At 41.8% G+C, this 21,464-nt stretch overlaps 1 protein-coding gene across 11 annotated transcripts in view; it reads right to left on the reverse strand.

Moving 5' to 3' along the window:
• Window positions 1-21,464, reverse strand: part of CEP350 (centrosomal protein 350) — a 61,974-nt gene that overhangs the window by 31,396 nt on the left and 9,114 nt on the right. For 7 of the 11 annotated variants that reach the window (XM_081011986.1, XM_081011988.1, XM_081011989.1 and 4 more), the window contains exons 2-14: window positions 18,623-18,708; window positions 17,170-17,213; window positions 14,908-15,022; window positions 12,229-12,352; window positions 10,717-11,300; window positions 9,862-9,975; window positions 9,342-9,458; window positions 8,991-9,137; window positions 5,878-6,521; window positions 4,430-4,554; window positions 1,791-2,770; window positions 1,257-1,410; window positions 8-159 (exon numbers count right to left, since the gene is read on the reverse strand). In XM_081011986.1, coding sequence (XP_080868112.1) covers window positions 8-159; window positions 1,257-1,410; window positions 1,791-2,770; window positions 4,430-4,554; window positions 5,878-6,521; window positions 8,991-9,137; window positions 9,342-9,458; window positions 9,862-9,975; window positions 10,717-11,300; window positions 12,229-12,352; window positions 14,908-15,022; window positions 17,170-17,213; window positions 18,623-18,695 — 3,373 coding nt within the window. In that variant the 5' untranslated portion in view covers window positions 18,696-18,708. The remainder of the gene's footprint in view (window positions 1-7; window positions 160-1,256; window positions 1,411-1,790; window positions 2,771-4,429; window positions 4,555-5,877; window positions 6,522-8,990; window positions 9,138-9,341; window positions 9,459-9,861; window positions 9,976-10,716; window positions 11,301-12,228; window positions 12,353-14,907; window positions 15,023-17,169; window positions 17,214-18,622; window positions 18,709-21,464) is intronic. The other 4 variants (XM_081011991.1, XM_081011990.1, XM_081011985.1 and 1 more) reach the window with 3 other exon arrangements.

Below are 21,464 nucleotides of genomic sequence, written 5' to 3' on the forward strand. Positions count from 1 at the left end.
CACTTACTTTCCTTTTTCACTCTTTTTTTAGACGATGCAGACGAGTTGGAAGAACCTGCAGAAAGTGTTCCTGAGGAATGGTGGGTAAAGTCTACAGCTGGCTGCTCATACAATGACTTTCTGGTGGCAAACTCTTCTTTGAGGCTGGGGCTGCTGCCACTGTCAATATAGACACGGAAGTAAAATATTGCTTGGCTTTCTCAGTTACATTTATACTACTTGTGTAATGAGCATTTTAAATCATTTAATAAAGCCTTACAAGGCACAAGAGCAGGACTTCTATTTACCTTTAAAAGCAGCTGAATTTTAGACAACTTTGCATATAGCTTAAGATAGGCACATGGGCTAGACCTGCAAGCTTTAGTTGAATTATGGTTTAGCCCATTAATATTTGGGCTGAATCTTAAAAGCATATATTTTTTTTTAAGTAGATGTTGTCACAATCAGGAATTACACGCAGGACTAGCCATCTGCCCACAATGCATTCCTCCTCCCAACATTGTTTCTGCCTAAAATGGCTGTATCCAGCCAGCAAAAGAGAGACAAAAAAACTGATTTGTCCTGCCCTCTTGTTTGGTCTGCTCTATCTCCCTCTTCCTCTCTCCATGGTTTCAGCCCCAGAATGACTGCCGCTGACAAGCAAAGCACAAAGTGGGCAAGCTCCAGCTGTTCAGATATCTGACTCTGCGGAATGTATAATTCTTTATGTTTGGATAAGTGAACTGGTGGGTATCCAGTGGATGGATAGTGGGACCTGCATGTAAACTATTACAGACACCTTTCCTTTTAACAATGCCATAATGTTTGTGTTCAACACTGAGTTCCTATTCTCCAACACCCTTAAGGATATTGAAATATCTATATTGAAAAATCAACTGAATTAATAAATTAAGTTAAATAGTTACTTTCTCTAGGTCTCTTAAATAGATTAAATAGATGTCAATCCTGATTTGAAACACCAGCAAAGGGAATTTACTTAAATAATTTTCAGGTTGATAATTCAGGATTTTCAAAAACAGTTGAGCTGAGTGTCATTTGTGCCATAAAAAAGTACCAGGTTGTGACTTGAAAGCTGTTTTAAATAGACGAAGTATTCATTTACTCTGCTCTGTGCCAAAACTCAGATTTGCCATACTCTATAACAAGGAAGCGTTCCCTTCCCATTCAGGGATGAAAAACAACTCTGTAATAGTTCTTTATTTAATGAACATGGTTCTTCATTGATTTTCACTGCCATTTGTGAACTCATTAAGTACCTGGGCTCAAGAGTAGCTCTTTTATCTGCAATGGTTACACTTTCCTGTGAGGAAATGAAATCATCTTCATATGAAACAATGCTAGCTGGGGGACTCATGACTGGAAGGAAAGGTTCCCGAGTTGGTGGTGTTTGCTCTGACCACTGCTCAATTCCTGCAAGAGGTGCAAAAGCAAAAAGAAAGTAATCTGTATTTCAGAAGCATGCCAAATAATCTTGCTGACAGAGATCCAAAGCCCATTAAGAGCAGCTCTGGAAAATTTCCTTTATATGCAACAACTTTCAATTATAATCTGAAGACAGTTAAGTGATTTCATAGTAAATAAGTAGTTGCCAAAATTTTCAAAAAGGACTGGAAACTTCTTGCTTATCAGCAAATACTGGTATCAGCAAAAAACAACAACACAAAATCCGAGCTACAGGTTTATACCATAACTTAAAGAGCTCAGGATTTCAACTATCATGGAAGTGCAGTCATTTTGACAATTACACCAACGAAACACCAGAGGCAGCAATAAGTCTCTCATTGCCTTACCTTTCCCACACTGCTGGTAATGTTTTGTAAAGACGTTGATGGCACTATGGGGACTCCCCCTTATCAGTTCTTCCCAAGTACTCCTTATATGTCTAAAAATGAGTAAACACTTCTCTGCCTCCTTCTGAACTTCTTTTATGGGCTCACAGCCAGCTATATCTGCAGCACAGAATTCTTTTTCCTTTAACACTTCCACAGTCTTCAAAGTTGGATGCTCATGCCTTTCTCCTTCCTCCTCAGATGCAAGACCATCACTGATTGGCCCCTCACTTATTGACTCTATGCTACCATCACGTGGAGCTACAACTTTACTTTCAGCACCTGGGGAGCATGCTTGTTTTTTGGATAGATCTCCTAGCATTCCTTCAGCTCTGTAGTTACCTGGAAGGCTGATAGCTGCAGCCCGAGGGCCGAGGGTCTCTGGGAGCCTTTTAAACTCACCAAGGTTTCCAACACCAGGAAGGTTATCATCAAAACTTGCATGTGGGGTGCAAGCACCCAACATCTTCTGGAGTCTGGCTGAAAAGACATCACTTTCTTCCACAGGGGGGCTGCTGGCCTTTGCCCAACGGCCATCGCCCTGATCTCCTTGCAACAAGTCACACTCAGAATTCCACACCTCACCATAGTTAATGCTGGCCCCGGCTAACTTCTTGGCTTCGCTTTCAATTCGGCTCGACAAAGAGGCTGCTGTTGCCTTCAGGGCTTCAATGCGGTTCAGTTTACTTTTATACTGATTAATGGTAGGCTGTACAGCAGATGCCATAAATGGCTGAGATGCCAAAGGCATGGATCCTACAGCTGCACTGTAACTCCTTCTGCTTGATAATACAGAGTCAAAGTCGTTTTGCAAGACATGGGTGTGATCTAGGTCCAAAAGCTGGGAGACAAATCCTCCAGTCAAGACCATTGAAGGTTGTTGGGAAGAAAGCTGGGCTTCTGAAGTCAGCCTATCTGGCTGAATCCATAAAGGGTTATTCCTATAAACAAAAAAGTTGAATTCTCATAAACTTGGAATAATGAAGACTGAACAATGTTTGACTATTAAATGTGCACATATGTTAACGTATTGGAAATCATTTTTAAAACTAGACTTCTTAGCCCAGATTAAATTTTCCCCGATCCCCCCATACACAATGTGGGAGCAGTGTAAAGGTGTAAAATTTGAAGCTGTGGGGTCAGGGACGTGTTTTTTCCAGGGCGTGAGATTTGGAAAGAGATGTTTTTTGGGGGAAAGCTGAACAAATGCATTACTTGTCTTTATATACCGAAAGCCACTTTGTTACTTTGGGGACATAAAAAGCATTGTGCATAAAATGGTTCATCATAAATTTATATCTGCTATATTAAAAGTACAGATTATTCAGATAATAATTACAAACTGATTAAACTTTTGTTGCAAATGGAATACAAGCTGCTGAACTGTAAGGAACCTAGCATTCAAGCTTCCCAGATCCTGCACCAAGAGGACTGAAATCTATTAACATTTTCTAAAAAACCAGAGGCTTTTTTACTAGGAATAACAGGAGAAGAAGTGCCAGAGAATTGAAAGAGACTACTTATGTATGCTACTACAGCGGCCAGAATGCTACTTGCCCAGAAGTGGAAGGAAGAAAACGTCCCAACGAAGGAAGAATGGATAACTAAGATGATGGACTATGCCAAAATGGCAAAATTGACCATGAAGATCAGGCACCAAGATGAGAAAAAAATTAACCAAGAATGGAAAAAAATTATAGATTACTTTAAAGAACACTGTAAATGCGTTAAAACATTAGCAGGACTGATGTAACATTTATGAAGTAACAATAGAATTAGGACTGGAAAAAGAAGCTGAAAGTAATTGGAGAAATATAATTATATGCAAGGAGAAGAAAAGGGGAAAAATTGGAAACCAGGGGTGGGTGTAAGTGGGTGGGTGTAAGTCAAACAATGCCATTTGGATTAGGCATGTGTGTATAACGTTGTCATACTTAAAAACTGAAAAATATATTTGAAATATATGTTTTTTTAAAAGCAAGTGAACTGAAATGTACAACACCTTTCAACTCAGCAAATTTCCATAACTCAATCATGCTCAACTTGTTTTTCAAAATAATTTCTCTTGATTTTCTAGTCACAGAGGAGGAAAAAGATACTAACAGGAACCCCAATCACTGGAAATCTGCCCAGTCACCACTTGGGCTTCTGAAGTTTCAGTAGGCATTGCCCATAAGCTTTCAAGAATACCATTGTAACAATAAGCGCATTTTGTATTAAGGAAAGGTCTTTATCCCAAAATATTTATGTATTTTTTATGCAGTGTCATTGAATCCAATCACACACAGAGCACTAACTATGCATAAAGAAGATGATTGCTTTTTCAGCTTGTATTTCATGCAGGGACATGTCATTCTTATAATGCGGAATCTTACAAAATCTAAAGTGCTGGATTTTAAAATGTCACTTATGTTTGCAGGAAAAGTCCTCCAATCTTGCTGCTGCTTACACAGGGCATATTGCTAAGTCATCTTAAGACCATTTTCTACTATACTGTACCAAGTTTCTAAGGTCGCAACAGTGACTTTTTACAAAAAATAGTGTTTCATGTTCTATTAAAATACTTACAAGTTGCCTTAAAGATAGTCCTGCTTTCTTACCTAATAAGAGGAGTAGGCGCAGCTTCAGAGAGAGACATATCGCTACTGGAAGATGCACTCGGCGGGCGCTCCTGCACTTTGTTTTCTTTATCAGATTCTCCAGACGGTTGATATCCAGGTTTGGCCTGGGAAGAAAAACGGAGATATTTTTGAAACATGAAATTCTGTTAGAATTAATCAAGATTAAAAAAAGTTAAAACATGTGAGAAGTCCCAAGTGACCAAGCAAACAGCTGACATTTGTTTTCTGCACTAGACAAAAGTAACAACATATTAGCCATATTAGCCGGTCCTTTGGCAAGAACACCTTATATTTAAGTCAGTATTTTTTCTACTTCTGCAAACGATGGGGTTCTCCCGAGGCTGCCAATAAATCCCTTGGTGGGGTGTGGATGTTGTAATTTTGGCTACATGTGACTGGCAATCAGTGATTCAAGATCACTATTAGAATATAAAGGTAAAGGGACCCCTGACCATTAGGTCCAGTCGTGGCCGACTCTGGGGTTGCGGCGCTCATCTCGCTTTACTGGCCGAGGGAGCCGGCGTACAGCTTCCAGGTCATGTGGCCAGCATGACTAAGCCGCTTCTGGCGAACCAGAGCAGCGCACGGAAACGCCGTTTACCTTCCCGCTGGAGCGGTACCTATTGATCTACTTGCACTTTGACGTACTTTCGAACTGCTAGGTTGGCAGGAGCAGGGACCGAGCAACGGGAGCTCACTCCATCACAGGGGTTCGAATTGCCGACCTTCTGATCGGCAAGCCCTAGGCTCTGTGGTTTAACCCACAGCGCCACCCGCATCCCTTTATTAGAATATATGATGGCTTTAATCCTAACTACGGCAAAAAAGAAAAAAGAAAAGAAAAAGGAAGGTCTCACAAGAGGACACCAAAACACTCCTTTCCAAAAAGCCTTCCTGGGCAGTCAGGAGACCCTCCTGAACAAAGTGGGATACAGCAGGATGGGGGGCTGATGTAGGAGGAAGGGAAATTGTGCTAAATCAGGCACAACTGGATGGCGAGGTGACATTTAAAGGTCTACACCCTTCACAGGAGCTGCCACATACACATTACATAATTTGCCCCTTGGTGTGCCTGAGCTTCCTGCCTTCCCCTCATCGATGCTTCTTCAGAATACGAGCTGGGTAGTTAAATTGATCAACATGCTGCCCAACGTCTGGATTCTTACTCTATGCCATGACAAATGCTGTGAGCTATAGCTGCAGCCATTTTTAACTCTGGGCATGTTTCTTGCTCCTACCAGAGCTCCACACTGCAGGCGCAATCAAAACCTCAGTTTGAGCATTATTCGGCATGTGCAAACCTAATGCCTATCTTTTACTGCTGCTAATACTTTACAAATCTTTTCTTTAAAAAAATGACATTAATACAAACTTTCAAACTGCAAGGAAAAATCCAAGCAAATCTTGCAAAATAGCTATCCCTGTACCTCCTGTCCAGGGACCAGGGGTTCCTCCAGTAAGGTTTGCTCCAGAAACAGTTTTGAGTATGTTTCTTGTAGTTGTTTGGTGGCTAATTCAGGAGCCAATGTTTCCTTGGTCTTATTCGCAAAAGCTTCTTTCTGTTTCTTGTAAAGTTCTTGAAGTCTTTTGTTCTTTTGTTCTGTTGCCACTTTCTGCGCTTTCTTCTCTTCATTTTGCCTCTTCTTCCTTTCCTCTTTTTGTCTAGCAATATACTGGCGAACTTCATCTGTATCATAATAGCGTTTCTTAGAACTGACTTGAGGCTCTTCATTGGCAGAAAGCTTCTCTGGCTTTCTTTTGGTTGGACTATGGCTCCTAATAAATGCAAAAGGTGGTGATTTTTGATCCTGTCTTCCTTCATCCCTCATTTGTTCTGCACCCTGAGATACAGAGTCCAGCTGCAGGTCATCAAGCATTCCACGGATCTCCACGGGCAAGAAGTCCTTGTTTACATGGTCTTCTCTCCGTTTTGAATCGGGAAGAGTCGATTCTTTTTTCTTCGTGTTATTCTCCACTCTTACTTTACTTTGTGATCTTTCAGAATTTCTTGAACGGGTTTCTATGGTCACATCCAACTTGAAATTAGTGTCTGTCTTTTCACTGTGGAAAACTGGGGTGGGGATAGGGGGACAAAAGTAGTGTTAAGACACTCTCCACTTGTAAGGCAAGGTGGATCTATTTATTTGACCTCTCATGTGGCAGCTTTTTGTTAAGTGTTGAAAGCCTGTCCACTTAAGCACTTTAGAAAGGCAACAGACCATGAGACATTCTAGCAAGTGCTACAAGAAAGGAGCTGCAAAAACCTGAACACATCAAAAACAGAAATAGGCTGCATTGGTTGACACTGGACTTCAGCTTGTGCAAGCAGAATTACTCCTTCCTCTCTTTCATCCTGCACCTCCCTGTCTGCTCTGTAGTGCCCAAACCTTCTGGAGCAGTTTTGGAAAGTTCTGCAGCAGAAAAGGGGAACGCCTCACCAGGGTCAAATGTTCCACTCGTGAATGGACACTGTCAAATTTCATCCTGTACTGAAGCCAGAATGCAATGCATATTTTGCCAAGTGGGCTACTGTCTTTGATGTTCTTCTCAGATTTTCACTAGAAATGGACATACTGATGGGACACTGTGTGAACATGGTTCCTTATAGAAAACATACATACAAGCAAACACACACACACACACACACACACACCAAGTAGTAGTAGCTTCTACGAATTAATTCTAATCTGGAAGCTTGGCCCTGTATCTATGCACAGCATCTCAAGATCCTTTGGGTAAACATGTTGGATCATAGTTCTGATAAGGATATCAGTTTATTCACTGGTAAAGAATTAGAGCAACTTCTGCAGTGAAAAAACCCCACTTAGGTTAATTTAATCTGTCACCAAGCACCGGGGCCAAGATTATAAGTGTTTCCAATATTAGTTTACTTATTTAATAGGCATAGTGAACCTGCCAAAATTTGGTCCTAGGGCAGCTAATATGCAGCTCAATACAATTAAACCATGTAACATCTTCCACCCGCAGTGCAAAAAGATGCATCTTGACCCAATGTTGAAATGTATATAGTGATAAGGCTAGAAACCATTCAAAGGAGAAGGCATTCCACAATCTGGGGTCCACCACAGAAAAGTCCCTCTTATGCACCAGCACCCCATGGACCACCATGCATATGCTGCTTAAAACAACTTCCACATAGATTTCCAGCATTTCTAGAGTAAAATTGGCTGAATCAAGCATTGAAGGGCATTTCTATTATAAAAAACTTCAGCTGTGGCAATTTTTTAAAGGCAAATCTGAAGACTTCTGATAAAGTGTATAGAAGCTGGATCAGCAGTCAGAAATCTCAACAGTTCTTGTGGGAAAAGACATTGACAGTGGAATGCCAAGAAGGGATTAATGGCTGAGACTGTATACAACAGCAACTCAATAATACTGAGGAGCTCGTCACAGCCAAGGCAGGTGAAAATTAAACTGATTGGATTTGAGCAATGCAATATCATTTAAGCCCCAATATCTCATGTAAGAGAGTAGTTATTTTTATCTCTTTGATAGTCCCTTGGGTAGGAGGTAAACAAGGCTATTTAATTCTAGTGGCTCATGGCCATAGGCCATTTCACTTATTGAAAATGAAATAAACAACTTGAAACCAGCTGAGTCCCAATTCTATTGTTCTGTTTCAATCACAGTCACACATGACTTGTTGCACACAAGCTATCTCATCCGATACTGGATGGGGAAGTTACCAAACTGTCACTATGTTTAATGTTCAAGTAGTCAAAGATGCTGGGGTATTACCATCTGCCCTTCCCAACTTTCCTACAGTTCTAGCAGAAGAGGAAAAGTAAATAGACAGTGACAACAAAGGTGTCAGCTAGGAGAGAAAACAAGATCCTTCAAGATAGCCAAACCAGAACCAATTTCCAAGGCAATGGTTGAGTTAAGAGCTACGCTGGTGTCACCCAAAGCCTCAGGAGATCTCAGAAAACTAAATATATGGTGGAAAGCTCCTCAGACCAGAGATGGGGAATCTGTGGTCCTCCACTTATGTTAGACTATACTCATCCTGACCATTGACAATGATGCCTGAGACTGATGGAGCTGTCATTCAACAACACCTGGAGAGTCACAAGTTCCCTGCCCCTAATGCAGACAATGCAAATGTGCACTACTGCTTCCTTTTCCACTTGACAGTTCTTCGTCAAATGCATAATGTCCTTTCTACAGCACAGCAAGAGCAAGTCAGATAGGGAGCGGTCTTTGTTGCGCTTGATGACCCAGAACACGACCCCAGTGCAAATCAAGGGTGGCCAGTATTTGCAAAACCTCAGCATCCCATTCCCAAACATGCACTCCCAAGTGCAGCCAATCCCAGCAGTTGTAAGCAGTGATTTGAACCCTGCTTTCGGCAGGGATCGGCTGCACTTGGGAGCTCAAGAGCGGAACCAATTCCAGTGGGGCTTGTGTTTGGCACCAAATTTGAAAGGCCACAAATGTCAGGGAACCACTGACAGCATGATTGCTGCTTCGTAGCCATATTATTATCTGCCCCATACCTGATACACAAAGCTTAGCTTACCAGATTTAGTGGGCTTATCCTTGCCAGCTCTGTCAATGGATAATGGCTGTTGGTCCTGCTGCCCTACTTTAGGTGCTGGACCCAGTATCTTCTTTGCAAGTCTCAGTCCCTCCCGCCAGGATGATGTACATATTACACTGGTACTACCTAAAACAAAGAACCAAGAAGGACATCGGAGTAATTTTCCAGTGCTTCATTAGCAATATAAACTTCAGGACACCGCAAAGATTGCAAAAAAGGAGGGGTAGCACCAGTGGTGGAGGGCGGTGTCTAGATCAAAAGAAGAAAAAACTGAACAATGTTTAAAGAGTGCAAGCCAAAGCTTGTATTTAAAAGCTAACTTGAATTGACCTGGTTTGGAATCGGGACTTGGAAGTTGTGCCACTTTCTGGATTTTGCGCACTGGTCTGGTTGCTTTTTTCCCCTTGGTTTTTCCAGCAGGTGTCTCTTTCACAGTCAAATTGTCTTCTGAAAAACAGTGTGAGAGAATCATTGCCACAACTAAAAGAACACACAAAGACATGTATCAGAACTGTAGCAGCTTGCCTTCTTAGCTCGTCTCTAGCCTATCAGAATTTAAATACACAACATCAGGCTTTCAAGCTACTTCATAGTCTTTCATTTTTGTTTTTTCTTTAATCTAAGAAGTCTGGGAAGTAGGGCTATAAGTTTTTGTTAATTTACAGGTTAATTATGTAGGATGTGTAGTTGTTCTTTGCTTTCCATGTGGCTATTAATAAGATGTTTTGTGCTTTTATACTGTAAACCATTCTGTGATCCTTTAAAGGATGGTATAGCTATGTAAATAATAACAATAATAACAATAATAATAATAATAATAATAATAATAATAATAATGTTTTCTACTTACCTGCTAATTGCAGTTCTAAGTCAGGACCTAACTCTCTACTGAGATTAATAAATTCCTCTTCACGCCACACCTTTCCATCAGGTGTACGGATCTTGGCTTCTGATGGATTGAATCCTAACAAAAGTAGCATACCTATATTTAGCTGACTTTGCCTTAAAACAATTGGTTAATATAAAGGTGACCAATGCATAATGCGGACATAATTTATCTGTTTTAAACATCTAATACATTTGTTAGTAGAAATAAAAAAAACTCAGATTCCAAATCCATGTTGCATAAAATAGATTAAACGAGAAATTTTTGTACAGAATTATTATGTAACAGAAAAATAAGATACATTCCTGCAAAAATTAAAAAAAAAGTTGCAATGAGGGGGCAAGTACACTTCAGAATAGTTTATACACATGACTGACTGATGCCTACAGAACTGCTAAAATGCAAAGACTGTACTGTGTGACTGCTGTGCATGTACAGCCAGTGGTTTCCTACAAGCTGTATCAGAAAAATCTCTTGTGCGACCGTGACAGGCAGCAGCTGTGATAGTTAGCACCAATGACAAGGAAACTAACGAAATAAAAGCAATTAATCCCTACAGTTAGTCACAATCCAATGTTTGTGAATTAAACTCTAAATGTATACAGTGCATCTGAACAAAAACATCTTCAGGGATGGAAATGCAGGTAAAGTTTGGAAGGTAATAAATAATAAGAATTTGAACAATCCTTTGTCTTTAATGTGTTCCTATCTAAGGTAGGGTGCACCTACCCCAGAGTTGCAACAGAAACCGCATTCTTGGTTTCGCAAACCAAATAAATATATTTCTTCTCGCACAGATTCAATTTACAAACTATGTACCTTTATATGAAGGAGCAGGAGGTGCAGCTGCAACTTTTCTGACTTTTGGAGTTACAGCTGCAGCAGGTATAGGATGGTCATCATATCCCAGATGATTTCCTCTGCTGCTCAGCTCTTCTGGGCGCGCCAATTGCTTCCTAATCCGTTCCTTCAGTTTTTCCAGTTTAGCCTCACGCTGATGCTGCTTTAAAATATCTAATCTGTGTGCACTGGATGTATTGGTAGAAGAAGCTGAGGGTTCTGCCAGCTGCAATTCTTTAAGGTCAGCATCCTGGGTTGTGGTACTCTGAGAAGTTTTACTATATTCATCTCTAGATTTCTCAGCCTTTTCCTCCTCTGATACAGATTTGAAGAAAACCTCAGAATTTTGTAAGGCATCAATTGCTGGTCGGTCATTTAAATATCTGACAACAGTTTCATCGGCAAAAGATGGGCTTTGGAAATCTCTGCTGTGCAAATCTGATTCACTTTTTTCATAAGTAAAATGTTTCATTTTTTCAGTCTTATTCCCCGCTTCTTTACGCTTTAAACATCTAGCCTCCAGTAGGTAAGATGTTTTATAAGATGGGGACCATGGAGGGCCCCTAAAAGAAGTAAACAAAAAAATAACTGAGAATCGGCTCTAAAAACATATACTAAATACAAAAGATCTAACAAGACTTTTGCAAGTAGAATCACTATTACAATGCAAGTATCCAATTAACAAAGTATTCTTATTTTTGTTGAATTTCTTATAATGCAGTTCTGAAGGTAAAACAACAGAATGTGCAAGAAATTTAAGTTCCTCTTCATAATCTTTTTTTCCTGCAAGACTGAGCTCTACGCCTCTCCATCAAGCATCAACTGAAACCAGAATGTTTCCCAATGTACAAAATTGCTGTTCTCTAGGGCTAGACAAATACTTTCATGCTTATGTAGTGCTGAGCCTCAGCAGTCTACAACTGCACACTGAACATTAACAGTACAGTGGGGGTATATATTTATTTTTTCCTGCATGGAAGGCTTAGGCAGTGAGGGACTGGAACCAGGTTTTTTTTTTGGTCTCACGTTATGCATCTGAAAACCCAAACTTCAGTCCTTTTTCCAGGGCGGTTTAGGTTTTAGAGATTCTGCTCCTTCATAGCTCAGAATTATTCAAAATTAGAGGTGGTGGTTTTCCTTCAATACTAATTAATCTCCCCTGAACCATGAATTTTCTCTATGAAGTGAGGAAGAGCCCTCAAAATCTTTGTTGCATCCTGGATACAGGAGAGGGAATACAAGCACTCCTAACAGTCTACTCTAACAGACAACACAGTTAGTAAGCCAATTCCCTTCCCCCCACTCCATTCCCTCACCCCTCATTTAACTGACATCTTCAACAGTCTGTGCAACGTCCAGCTCACAAAAGCCTGCTTGGATTGAAAGGTGGGATAGGAAGTTAATAAATATTCGTTCCTGAAAAAACGGAAGGTTCTGTGCTGATGGTTTGATTCCATGAGTTAGCAAACTTTCCTCTTATTTCATACTGACCTGAAAGAGGCCACAAGGGGTTCATGAAATTCAACATGTCCATTCTTTCCAACATTGCTATCCAAAGTGGTGGTACGAAGGGGGCAGCGAAGGGACCTCTCCTTCTGGCTGGAAGACCTGGAAGCTGAAAAAGAAACCAAGGAATCCTCTATGCATCTTGCGGGGTGTGTGTGTGTGTGTGTGTGTGTGTGTGTGTGTGCTCAATTAGCACTCAGTAGTACATTAAATAATTCCTCAGTGTCTCTAGAATGTAGTTTCAAGCGCTCGGAAATAAATGGCAAGGAACTGGAGCAAAGTAACAAACTTATTTTAAAACTCTGTAAAATATATTAAAAGCCTGCATTTTGGGGGTTGCCTGTATTTCAAAAAAACATTTAAAGGACAGCTTGGTGAACTCACTTCCTAGTCAACAGATAAAATTCAACAATAATGTCCACGTTCCCCCCCCCCCTCGCTGGAAAGTTTATGAGCAGTAATTTTTACAGATTTTATGCTATTTGTCTAAATGGTAGCAGAACATCCATCATTCCCAGAGGGAAGAGGGAATCATATTACATGGATTACATTGTATTATTTTAAAATTAGCTTTAGCTTCCAATCTCAAAGTTTTTCCAATGAGGCCTTCTACTGAACATCCATCTTCCCTAGCCTCAATGCTGAGGCAAAGGGAAGAGTTAAAGCACTAAAAATGAATTGTGTGGGGAAGCAGCCACAGCCCTGTGAGCCATTAACTGAAAGGCCTTAACTATAGTGCCAATGAACTACTTATGAGATCTGGTTCCAAGCAGGGAAAAGACCAACACCTGCTGTTCTTTCTGCATACCTTCCAGCTCTGCCTTCCTCAAAGTCCTATGGTACACTCCCCAAGGCATGATGATGATAATGATTTATTAAATTTATATACCACCCTTTATCAAAAGACCACAGGGTGGTTTACAGCATAAAACACAAAATACATAATGTAATAATAGTAAAAAAGAAAAAAGGGCAATTACTTCCCCCGCCCACACACATAAAAATGCCATAAATTGATTAACAGCTGAAGGTCAGGTTGAAGAGTAAAGTTTTCACCTGGCCCCTAAAGATATGCAACACTGCTGCCAGACGAGCCTCGCTGGGGACAGCATTCTATGAATGGGGAATCACTGCAGAAAAGGCCTGTTCTTATGTTTCTCCCCTTCAGAACTTGCCTGGAGGAGGCACATGAAGAAGAGCCACAGATGATGATCACAGGATCTAGGTCAGTTTATATGGGGAAAGGTGGTCCTTGAAGCATTGCGGTCCTAAGCCACAGAAGGCTTTATAGGTTATACTAGCCCTTTGAATTGGGACCGGAAATTAATTGGCAGCCAGTTCAAGAGGGCCAGGACTGTCATTATATGCTCAAGCTGTCTTGCCCCAGTGAGCAACTGACCACTGATTTCTGCATCAGCTGAAGTTTCCAAACCATCCTCAGAGGCAGCTCCACATAAAACACATTGCATTCATCTAATCTAAAGATTGCCAGAGTGTAGACAACAGAAGTTAAGCTCTCCAGACAGGGGGACAGCTGAGCCACCAGCCAAAACTGTTGGAAGGCACGCTGTGCCACCAAGGCCACCTGAGCCTCAAGTGACAGGATTAGATCCAGAAGAATGCCCAAGCTAAGTACCCGCTCCTTCAGATGGAGTGTAACTCCATCAAGAGCAGGCCATCTCCCATCCATCTGGTCTAGGGAACCACCCACTAACAGAGCTTCAGTCTTATCGGGACTGAGCTTCAGTTTATTGGCTCTCATCCAGTCCGTTACCAAGGTAATACTCATCCAGCTGATGAGTAAAGATATGAGATAGACTCCAGCCAAACGACTTCAACCATCTAATACAAATGCTCAAATGGACCTTAGTTTTACATAGACTCTGATGTCAGAATGGAAAAGCTGTGATCACCAATCTATTATGACAACGCAGGCACTGTTGCCAAGATACTCTACCTTTAACATTCCAAGCATACTATTACCAAGGCTACATGTGTACTGATAATGTCATAACAGAGGCATATTTCAAGATTTTGGGCTAAAGAATAAGTTGTTATTTTATAGATGTAAAAGCCATCTTGGATGATTTAACTGGAAAGATAGGATTTAACAAGCTGGTAAATAAATAAAAAGTCTAATGGACACAGGCACACAAAAACTGAGCCAAGAGGTGAGGAACACCATAGCAACGTTGCACTACATTTTAATAACCAAGGGATAGTTACATAGATCAGCAATCCCCAACCTGAGCAAAACAGAAGTTTGTTTAGTGTTAAAGCATGCCAAAATCGTGGCAGAAAATAAAATGCTGTACTATTACAAGTTTTGAGAAAGAACACATCTGGTTAATGAGTACTAAAAACTGCCCCAAATGATATCTTTATTTTTGTTCTTTACGGTGCTTCTAAGCATCAGTCAACAATGGTAGTGCCCAAACAAAAATTTAAGAAAAAGTACTTCCTAGAAGAGGTAGCTTCTTACTGCAGGAGTTGAGAGCACCTACCATTTACCATTATATATCACAGAAGGTTTGCCTCCTGTGCCAAATCTTTTAGTCTTCCAATTTGCCAAAGGTCTGTGTTGTGTGAGATGGGCATCCCAAACTGGAGTGTGAACCACTTACAAGCTTATTTGTAGAATGACTCTTCTAATCAAATACATACCTTTCCGACTTATTTTCCTGGTAGTACTTGCGGATGGCTTCTTGCTGTCCATGACAGGCTCCAACACAGCTGTGCTGTTAGGAGCTACTTCCAATTTGTTCTCAATGTGTTGCAACTAAGATGTTGATATATAAGAAATATGTGTATTAGAAATTAAATATTTAGATCACTTCTCACATCCACAAAAAAGCAGAGAAGCCAAAGCTGTACAGATTGGATAGATTTCTAAAAGGCTGAAATGCCTACCAAAGTAGAATGGAGTTCAGTTTGTAACTTTGTACAATCATTAGTCTCATCTAATGTGGAGCCCATGTTAGATTATGAAGTTGAGTTCAAAGTAGGTTTCAAATGCCACATAAGTAGCATTTTCCAAAGATGAATAAGACAAATATATTTTAATATTTGCCAATGTTGAAATATATGCACTAGGAATTCAACTTGTACAGTAGTTTTAGACTCTAGTCTAGATGAAGTACGTACAGGACAGCACATTGCTTAGAGGATCCTGTTCATCTGGCTGCTCAACTTGGATGTCAGGGAACTGCCATCGGAGCCAGGGGGAGAGGGAGGGCTCCAGAGGGATTCCGGAGAGCGTCCCGGGAGGGAGAGAAGCAGCACATCTTCTGGGGAAGGAAATCAGCGTAGCACCAGTGGAGAAGGCGGGCAGATGGGGGAATCGGCGATGTGGCTCCATGACTCCTCGCCAGGGACCAGCGGGGAGAGCACGGGTCCTCCGCTGCCCACACCCTCCCTGCGCAGAAGGCTTCCGCGCAGGGAGAGTAGGTGGAGACTAGGCGTCAAAGAACTTCTTTGCTGGAAGAAGTTCAAGGAACGCCCACTGACGGATTCTGCCAGCGATTGAGACAGCCACGGGTGAGTGGCTGTCCGGACAGAAACGGTTCACTCAGGCAACCCAGCCAGGTGTGGCGCCGATTTACGCACGAGCAACCCCTAGAACCATTACATTGGAGGAGGGGGGAAAGGCTAAATAGCCCACCTTTTAAAAACAATTTCAGGGACTGCAAGAGTGGTTTACACTGCTGCAGCTAATGCAAAGCCCTCTTTCTTTCTTTCCATTGTGTTTTTCTTTACTTGCAATATATATCAATGATAAACAGTGATACACACACACACACACACACACACACACACACACTACTTCCACCTCACAGATGAACCATACGTCTATATAATTACGTTTAACTTTTAACCCATTTTGGTTTTTAAACAAAACTGTCATTCCACAAATCGCCATGACTTCTTGGAGGCATATAGCTATGTTCTACTGATGTTGCATAGGTACTAAAACTATGCCAAGATGATTGAAAGGTGGTGATTTTCTTGTTTGTTCGACTCTCTCAGCCATGAGTTGTCAGTTTGTCCATTACGTCCCAAAGATGTGAGATCCGGATCTCAAACAGGTCTGAATTTAGAGTCTTTCAATGCTTTGCAACATTATAAGCCGTGCAGCAGTTGTCAGGTGAGTAATGAGATCTTTGTGGGAAATTTGTTGAGCGGTTTCTGAATAATATAGCGATAGTGCTATTTTAGGATCCAAAAGGATATCCTGTTTTGTGATAAGGCCTGCTTCATGATATACTTTTTTCCAAAAGAAAAAAAAATTGGGGCATTCCCACCACATGTGGATGAATGAGCCAGTGCCATTTTTCTAGCAAAAGAGGTGCTGGAACTCACTATGAATGCCTCCGTTCTTCTCTTATAATGGCAAAGGCACCCACCTGAGTGGTGCTGGAACTGCGTTCCAGTGAGTTCTGGCTGAAAAATGTCCTGTGTGTGAGATTATATTTGGCTTATCATTTCATGGTATATGTTACCCGGAATTTACAAAAGTTGGGATTTGAGGCAAATTTTCTATAACACAGTGATCTGGCTCAGATAATGATTATTGCAGACCTTCTGCCTGCACATTTCAAAATGTGGTTTCATATCCTGGTCTACTACGGTTAACTAAAGACCTCTTTGTTTGATTGCTTGCACTGCAAATGGAAGAGAAATGGGACCATGCATGCAGGCAAAAGGCATATTCACCTCTTTGGCTTCTTAAGTATGTGACCATCCAAATGCGGCTTATATTGCTGAAAGGGGGGCGGGAATGTGTATCTTCCACAACCACCTACCAGTTCCAAGTCAGACACAAAAATTCTCAATTTTCATTTAATATGTTTAGAACTATGGAAAACTGGTGTATACACTATTATTTTCACAGGCCTTTTCCTCTTTCACTGCTAAAATAATACTTACTGTTGCATTAGTCTGTGAAAAAGCATCCCGTGCTCTGGTTAAGACTGCACAAAGAAATGAAAGCAAGTTTGTTAGTTTCATGATAGCTTCAATGCAGTGTTAGAAACTGAAATATGAAAGCTAGGAGCTAAATGGCACCTTAAGCCTAGGTTACGGGTGCAACAATGGAATGTCTAGGCACACTTTTTTATACAGTGGTACCTCGGGTTAAGAACTTAATTCGTTTTGGAGGTCTGTTCTTAACCTGAAACTGTTCTTAACCTGAAGCACCACTTTAGCTAATGGGGCCTCTCGCCGCCGCCGCGCTGCCAGAGCACGATTTCTGTTCTCATCCTGAAGCAAAGTTCTTAACCCGAGGTACTATTTCTGGGTTAGTGGAGTCTGTAACCTGAAGCGTCTGTAACCTGAAGCGCATGTAACCCAAGGTACCACTGTAACAAGAATACAAAGCTGAAAATGAATGAACTGCAGCTAAAATATTATGTTCATTTTTCACAAGATCTAGTCCTTCCCCTGCCCACCCCGCTAATATTCTCAAGAGGGCCTCTTCTTCAGTCTTCAGAGAGTAGCTGGAAGTGGGGGGGGGGGGCTCTTTTCTTTCTACTCTGCAGTTTTTTAACCTGACATCTTAGGCACAGTACTGCGCCCAGAGCTCAGAAACTGCTCACGTTAATGAAATTCCCTGTCGCAAAATGCGCCCAGAACAATGTGAGTTTCGAACACTGCTTCAATGGCAAATATTTTGCATGCTTCAATAATATTTTAAAATGAGTATAACTCAGTTATAGTAGGAATTTTTTGCTTGCATCAATAATTGCTTGACATTATCGTTCTCTCCCTTTGGGAGAGAGAAACATTCAGAAGCTCATCCTTTACCTTTTAATTTATGTGATTATATTTTTTGTAACTTATTGCAGTGATACCAATTACATAGGCTAACTGCACAAAAATTAGATAACATGTGAAGAAGCAGTCCTTCAAACTCAAACTGCAGTAGTACTAGCTTAGTAAGAGAGATGCTAAGAAAAAGGACTTAATTGGGTAGTCAAAATAATTTGCTTCTGCTATCTTTTTATACCTATGATTCCTTTACTTTGAACAGCTTATTTTCAACTAGTTGTAGGACATATGCAAACAGCTTTAAGAGGATTTTTAGTCAGAGAAAATGCAGCTTCCCTTAAAAGCTGTGACAATTGTGGTTTCAACACTCTTTAATGCAATTTTTATTGCAAAGTTTGAAAGTGGCAACCTGAATGTGTATTAACAGAAGCTGGGAGTAAAGAAAGAAAGCCAACATCATCTGACCACTTTCCCAGAAACAGTATTTCAAAGCACATCTAGAAGCCATTATGTCTTGCATGGCAAACTGCACAGCACAGGCACATGCTGCCAAAATTTAAGAGACAGTCTGGCAAAACTGCTTTCAAACTTAGGCAACAAAATAAATCTGAACCTTTGACGGGGATTCGACTCCTGAATGACCTTGGATTTTGTAAAGGCACATCATTCAACTCGTTCCTCCACATCGTGTCAATTCACCTAAAACACAAACAAATATTCACTAAGAAAACAAAGAAAACAAAATCACAAGTGCATACAAAAAGTAAAGTGAACACCATGCACAACTAATGGTTTTTCATCACCCTGGGAAAAGTGACAAGTGGGATGCTGCCTCAGGGTTCTGTTCCAGGCCCATTGGTGTTCAACATCTTTATAAACTTGGATGAAGGAATTGAGGGGATGCTCATCAAATTTGCAGGTGACACCAAACTGGGAGGGGTAGTTAATGCTGCAGAAGACAGAACTGGGATTCAATGTGACCTTAAGAGATTGCAGAACTGGGCACAAACTAACAAAATGATTTTCAGTAGGGACAAATGCAAGGTTCAACATTTTGGGCAGGAATAACCAGCTGCACAAGTGTAAGATGGGAGACACCTGGCTTGCCTAAAGTACCGTATTTTTCGCACCATAGGGCGCACCGGACCATAGGGCGCACCCAGTTTTTAGGGGGGGGAAATAAAAAAAAAATTTCCCCCCAAAGAGCAGCGTACAGGCTGTGCACAACCTCTCCCTGCCGGAGGGGTTGAGTGGGGCTATGGCACAAGCCAAGGCAGCGAGCAGGATGGATCCCGCTCGCTGTTTTGGCTTCCTCTTTAGCCCCGCGCAACCTCTCCTTGCCAGGAGACGCTGCGCAGGGCTTTCCTGGCTTTACTGGGAGGTGGGGGGATTCCCTCACCTCTCCCAAAAGCCAGCAGAAGCCGTGCAACCCCTTTAAAGAGATCGCGGCTTCTCCTGGCTTTCTTGGGAAGTGGGGGAATTCCCCCACGTCCCGCAAAACCGGCAGAAGCCGCGCACACTTTAAAAGGGCTGCACGGCTTCTCCTGGCTTTCCTGGGAGGTGAGGGTCCCTCACCTCTCGCAAAAGCCCGCAGAAGCCGTGCAACCCCTTTAAAGAGATCGCAGCTTCTCCTGGCTTTTCTGGGAGGTGGGAGAAGGGACTGATGCGGCCAGTCAGTCCCTTCTCCCTCCTGTGGAAAAGCCTGCAAGAGCACACGGAGCTTGTGTGCGGCTCTTGGGGGCTTTTCTCGCCTGCCTCCCCCCTGCATTTGCTCCATAGGACGCACACACATTTCCCCTTGCTTTTTAGGAGGGAAAAAGTGCGTCCTATGGTGCGAAAAATACGGTACATGTGAAAAGGGTCTTGGTGTCCTGTTAGACCACAAGTTTAGCATGAGTCAACTGTATGATGTAGCAGCAAAAACATCTAATGCTATCCTAGGCTGCGTTAACTGAAATATGATGTCCCAATGAAGGGAAGTAATAGTACTCTATTCTGCCTTGGTCAAAACACATCTCAACTACTGTGTTCAGTTCTGGGCACCACAATTTAAGAAGGATATTGGCAAGCAGAGAAGGGAAACCAAGATTATCAAGGGCCTGGAAACCAAGCTTAATGAGGAACAGTTGAAGGAGTTGGGTATGTTTAGCCTGAATAAGAGACTGAGAAGACATATGATAGTCATCTTCAAACATCTAAAGGGCTGTCACACGGCAGATGGAGCAAGTTTGTTTTCTCCTGCTTTGCAAGCTTTGGCGTCAAGTTACAGGAAAGCAGATTCTGGTTAAACATCAGGAAGAACTTTCTGATGGTAAGAGTTGGGTTTTTTAAATTTTCTTTTGTTGAAGTAAGATTTAACTGTGGACTTCTCAGTTCCACTGTTAGGGTGGTATCTGACTGAGTCATACTCAGAGTAGACCCAATTAAATCAATATCTTAAGTAAGCTATGAATAACTTATTTCATATACAGTGGTACCTCGGTTTAAGAACAGTCCTGTTTACGAACGATTCGGTTTACGAACTCAGCAAAACCGGAAGTAGTGTCCAGGTTTGTGAACTTTACCTCGGTCTAAGAATGGAATCAGAATGTTGGAGGGGCACTGGCGGTGGGAGTCCTCATTAGTGAAAGTGTGCCTCAGTTTAAGTACGGGTTCGGTTTAAGAACGGACTTCCGGAAAGGATTAAGTTTGTAAACCAAGGTACCACTGTATACACGTACTGCTTAATTATAAGAAAAAAACCTCAAAACATTTTGCAGTGGGTCTTTGCTGAGTATGACCTACGTGGCTACCAGCCAAAGTGACTCCACCAGTTGTCTAAATACTGGGGGGGGGGGGGTAAGGGACCCCTGGGTAGCTATGTCCATTCGAAGGTGACTACGGAATTGCAGCGCTCATCTTGCTTTCAGGCCGAGGGAGCTGGCGTTTGCCCACAGACAGCTTTCCAGGTCATGTAGCCATCATGACTAAACCGCTTCTGCCACAACGGAGCACCGTGACAAGTGCCAGAGCGCACAGAAACACTGTTTACCTTCCCTCCGCTGCGGTACCTATTAATCTAGTTGCACTTTTTGGCGTGCTTTCGAACTGCTAGGTTGGCAGAAGCTGGGACAGGGCAACAGGAGCTCACTTCGCCATGTGGATTTGAACAGCTGACCAGCAAGCCCAAGAGGCTCAGTGGTTTAGACCACAGCGCTACCCACTCCCTTGTATTCATAAATACTATGAATATACCCACAACAATACTGGGATAGAAGGCAGATGAGAACACACTGAATCAGGCATACGCTTCACTTCTGTGCCCTTAGGATGCCACTGCCATGCAGAGCATAGAACCGAATCAGAGCCGTATTTGGTGCCTTCTTCTAGTTTGGCACAGAGTAACTCTGTCAGCTGAAAAGTGTAACTGTGAAGCTTTGTGTCCATTTATAAGGCAAGAGGAAGCAAAATGAGAT

The sequence above is a fragment of the Podarcis pityusensis genome, assembly GCF_964106645.2.
Source record: "Podarcis pityusensis genome assembly, chromosome: 6".
Taxonomy (NCBI): Eukaryota; Metazoa; Chordata; class Lepidosauria; order Squamata; family Lacertidae; genus Podarcis; species Podarcis pityusensis.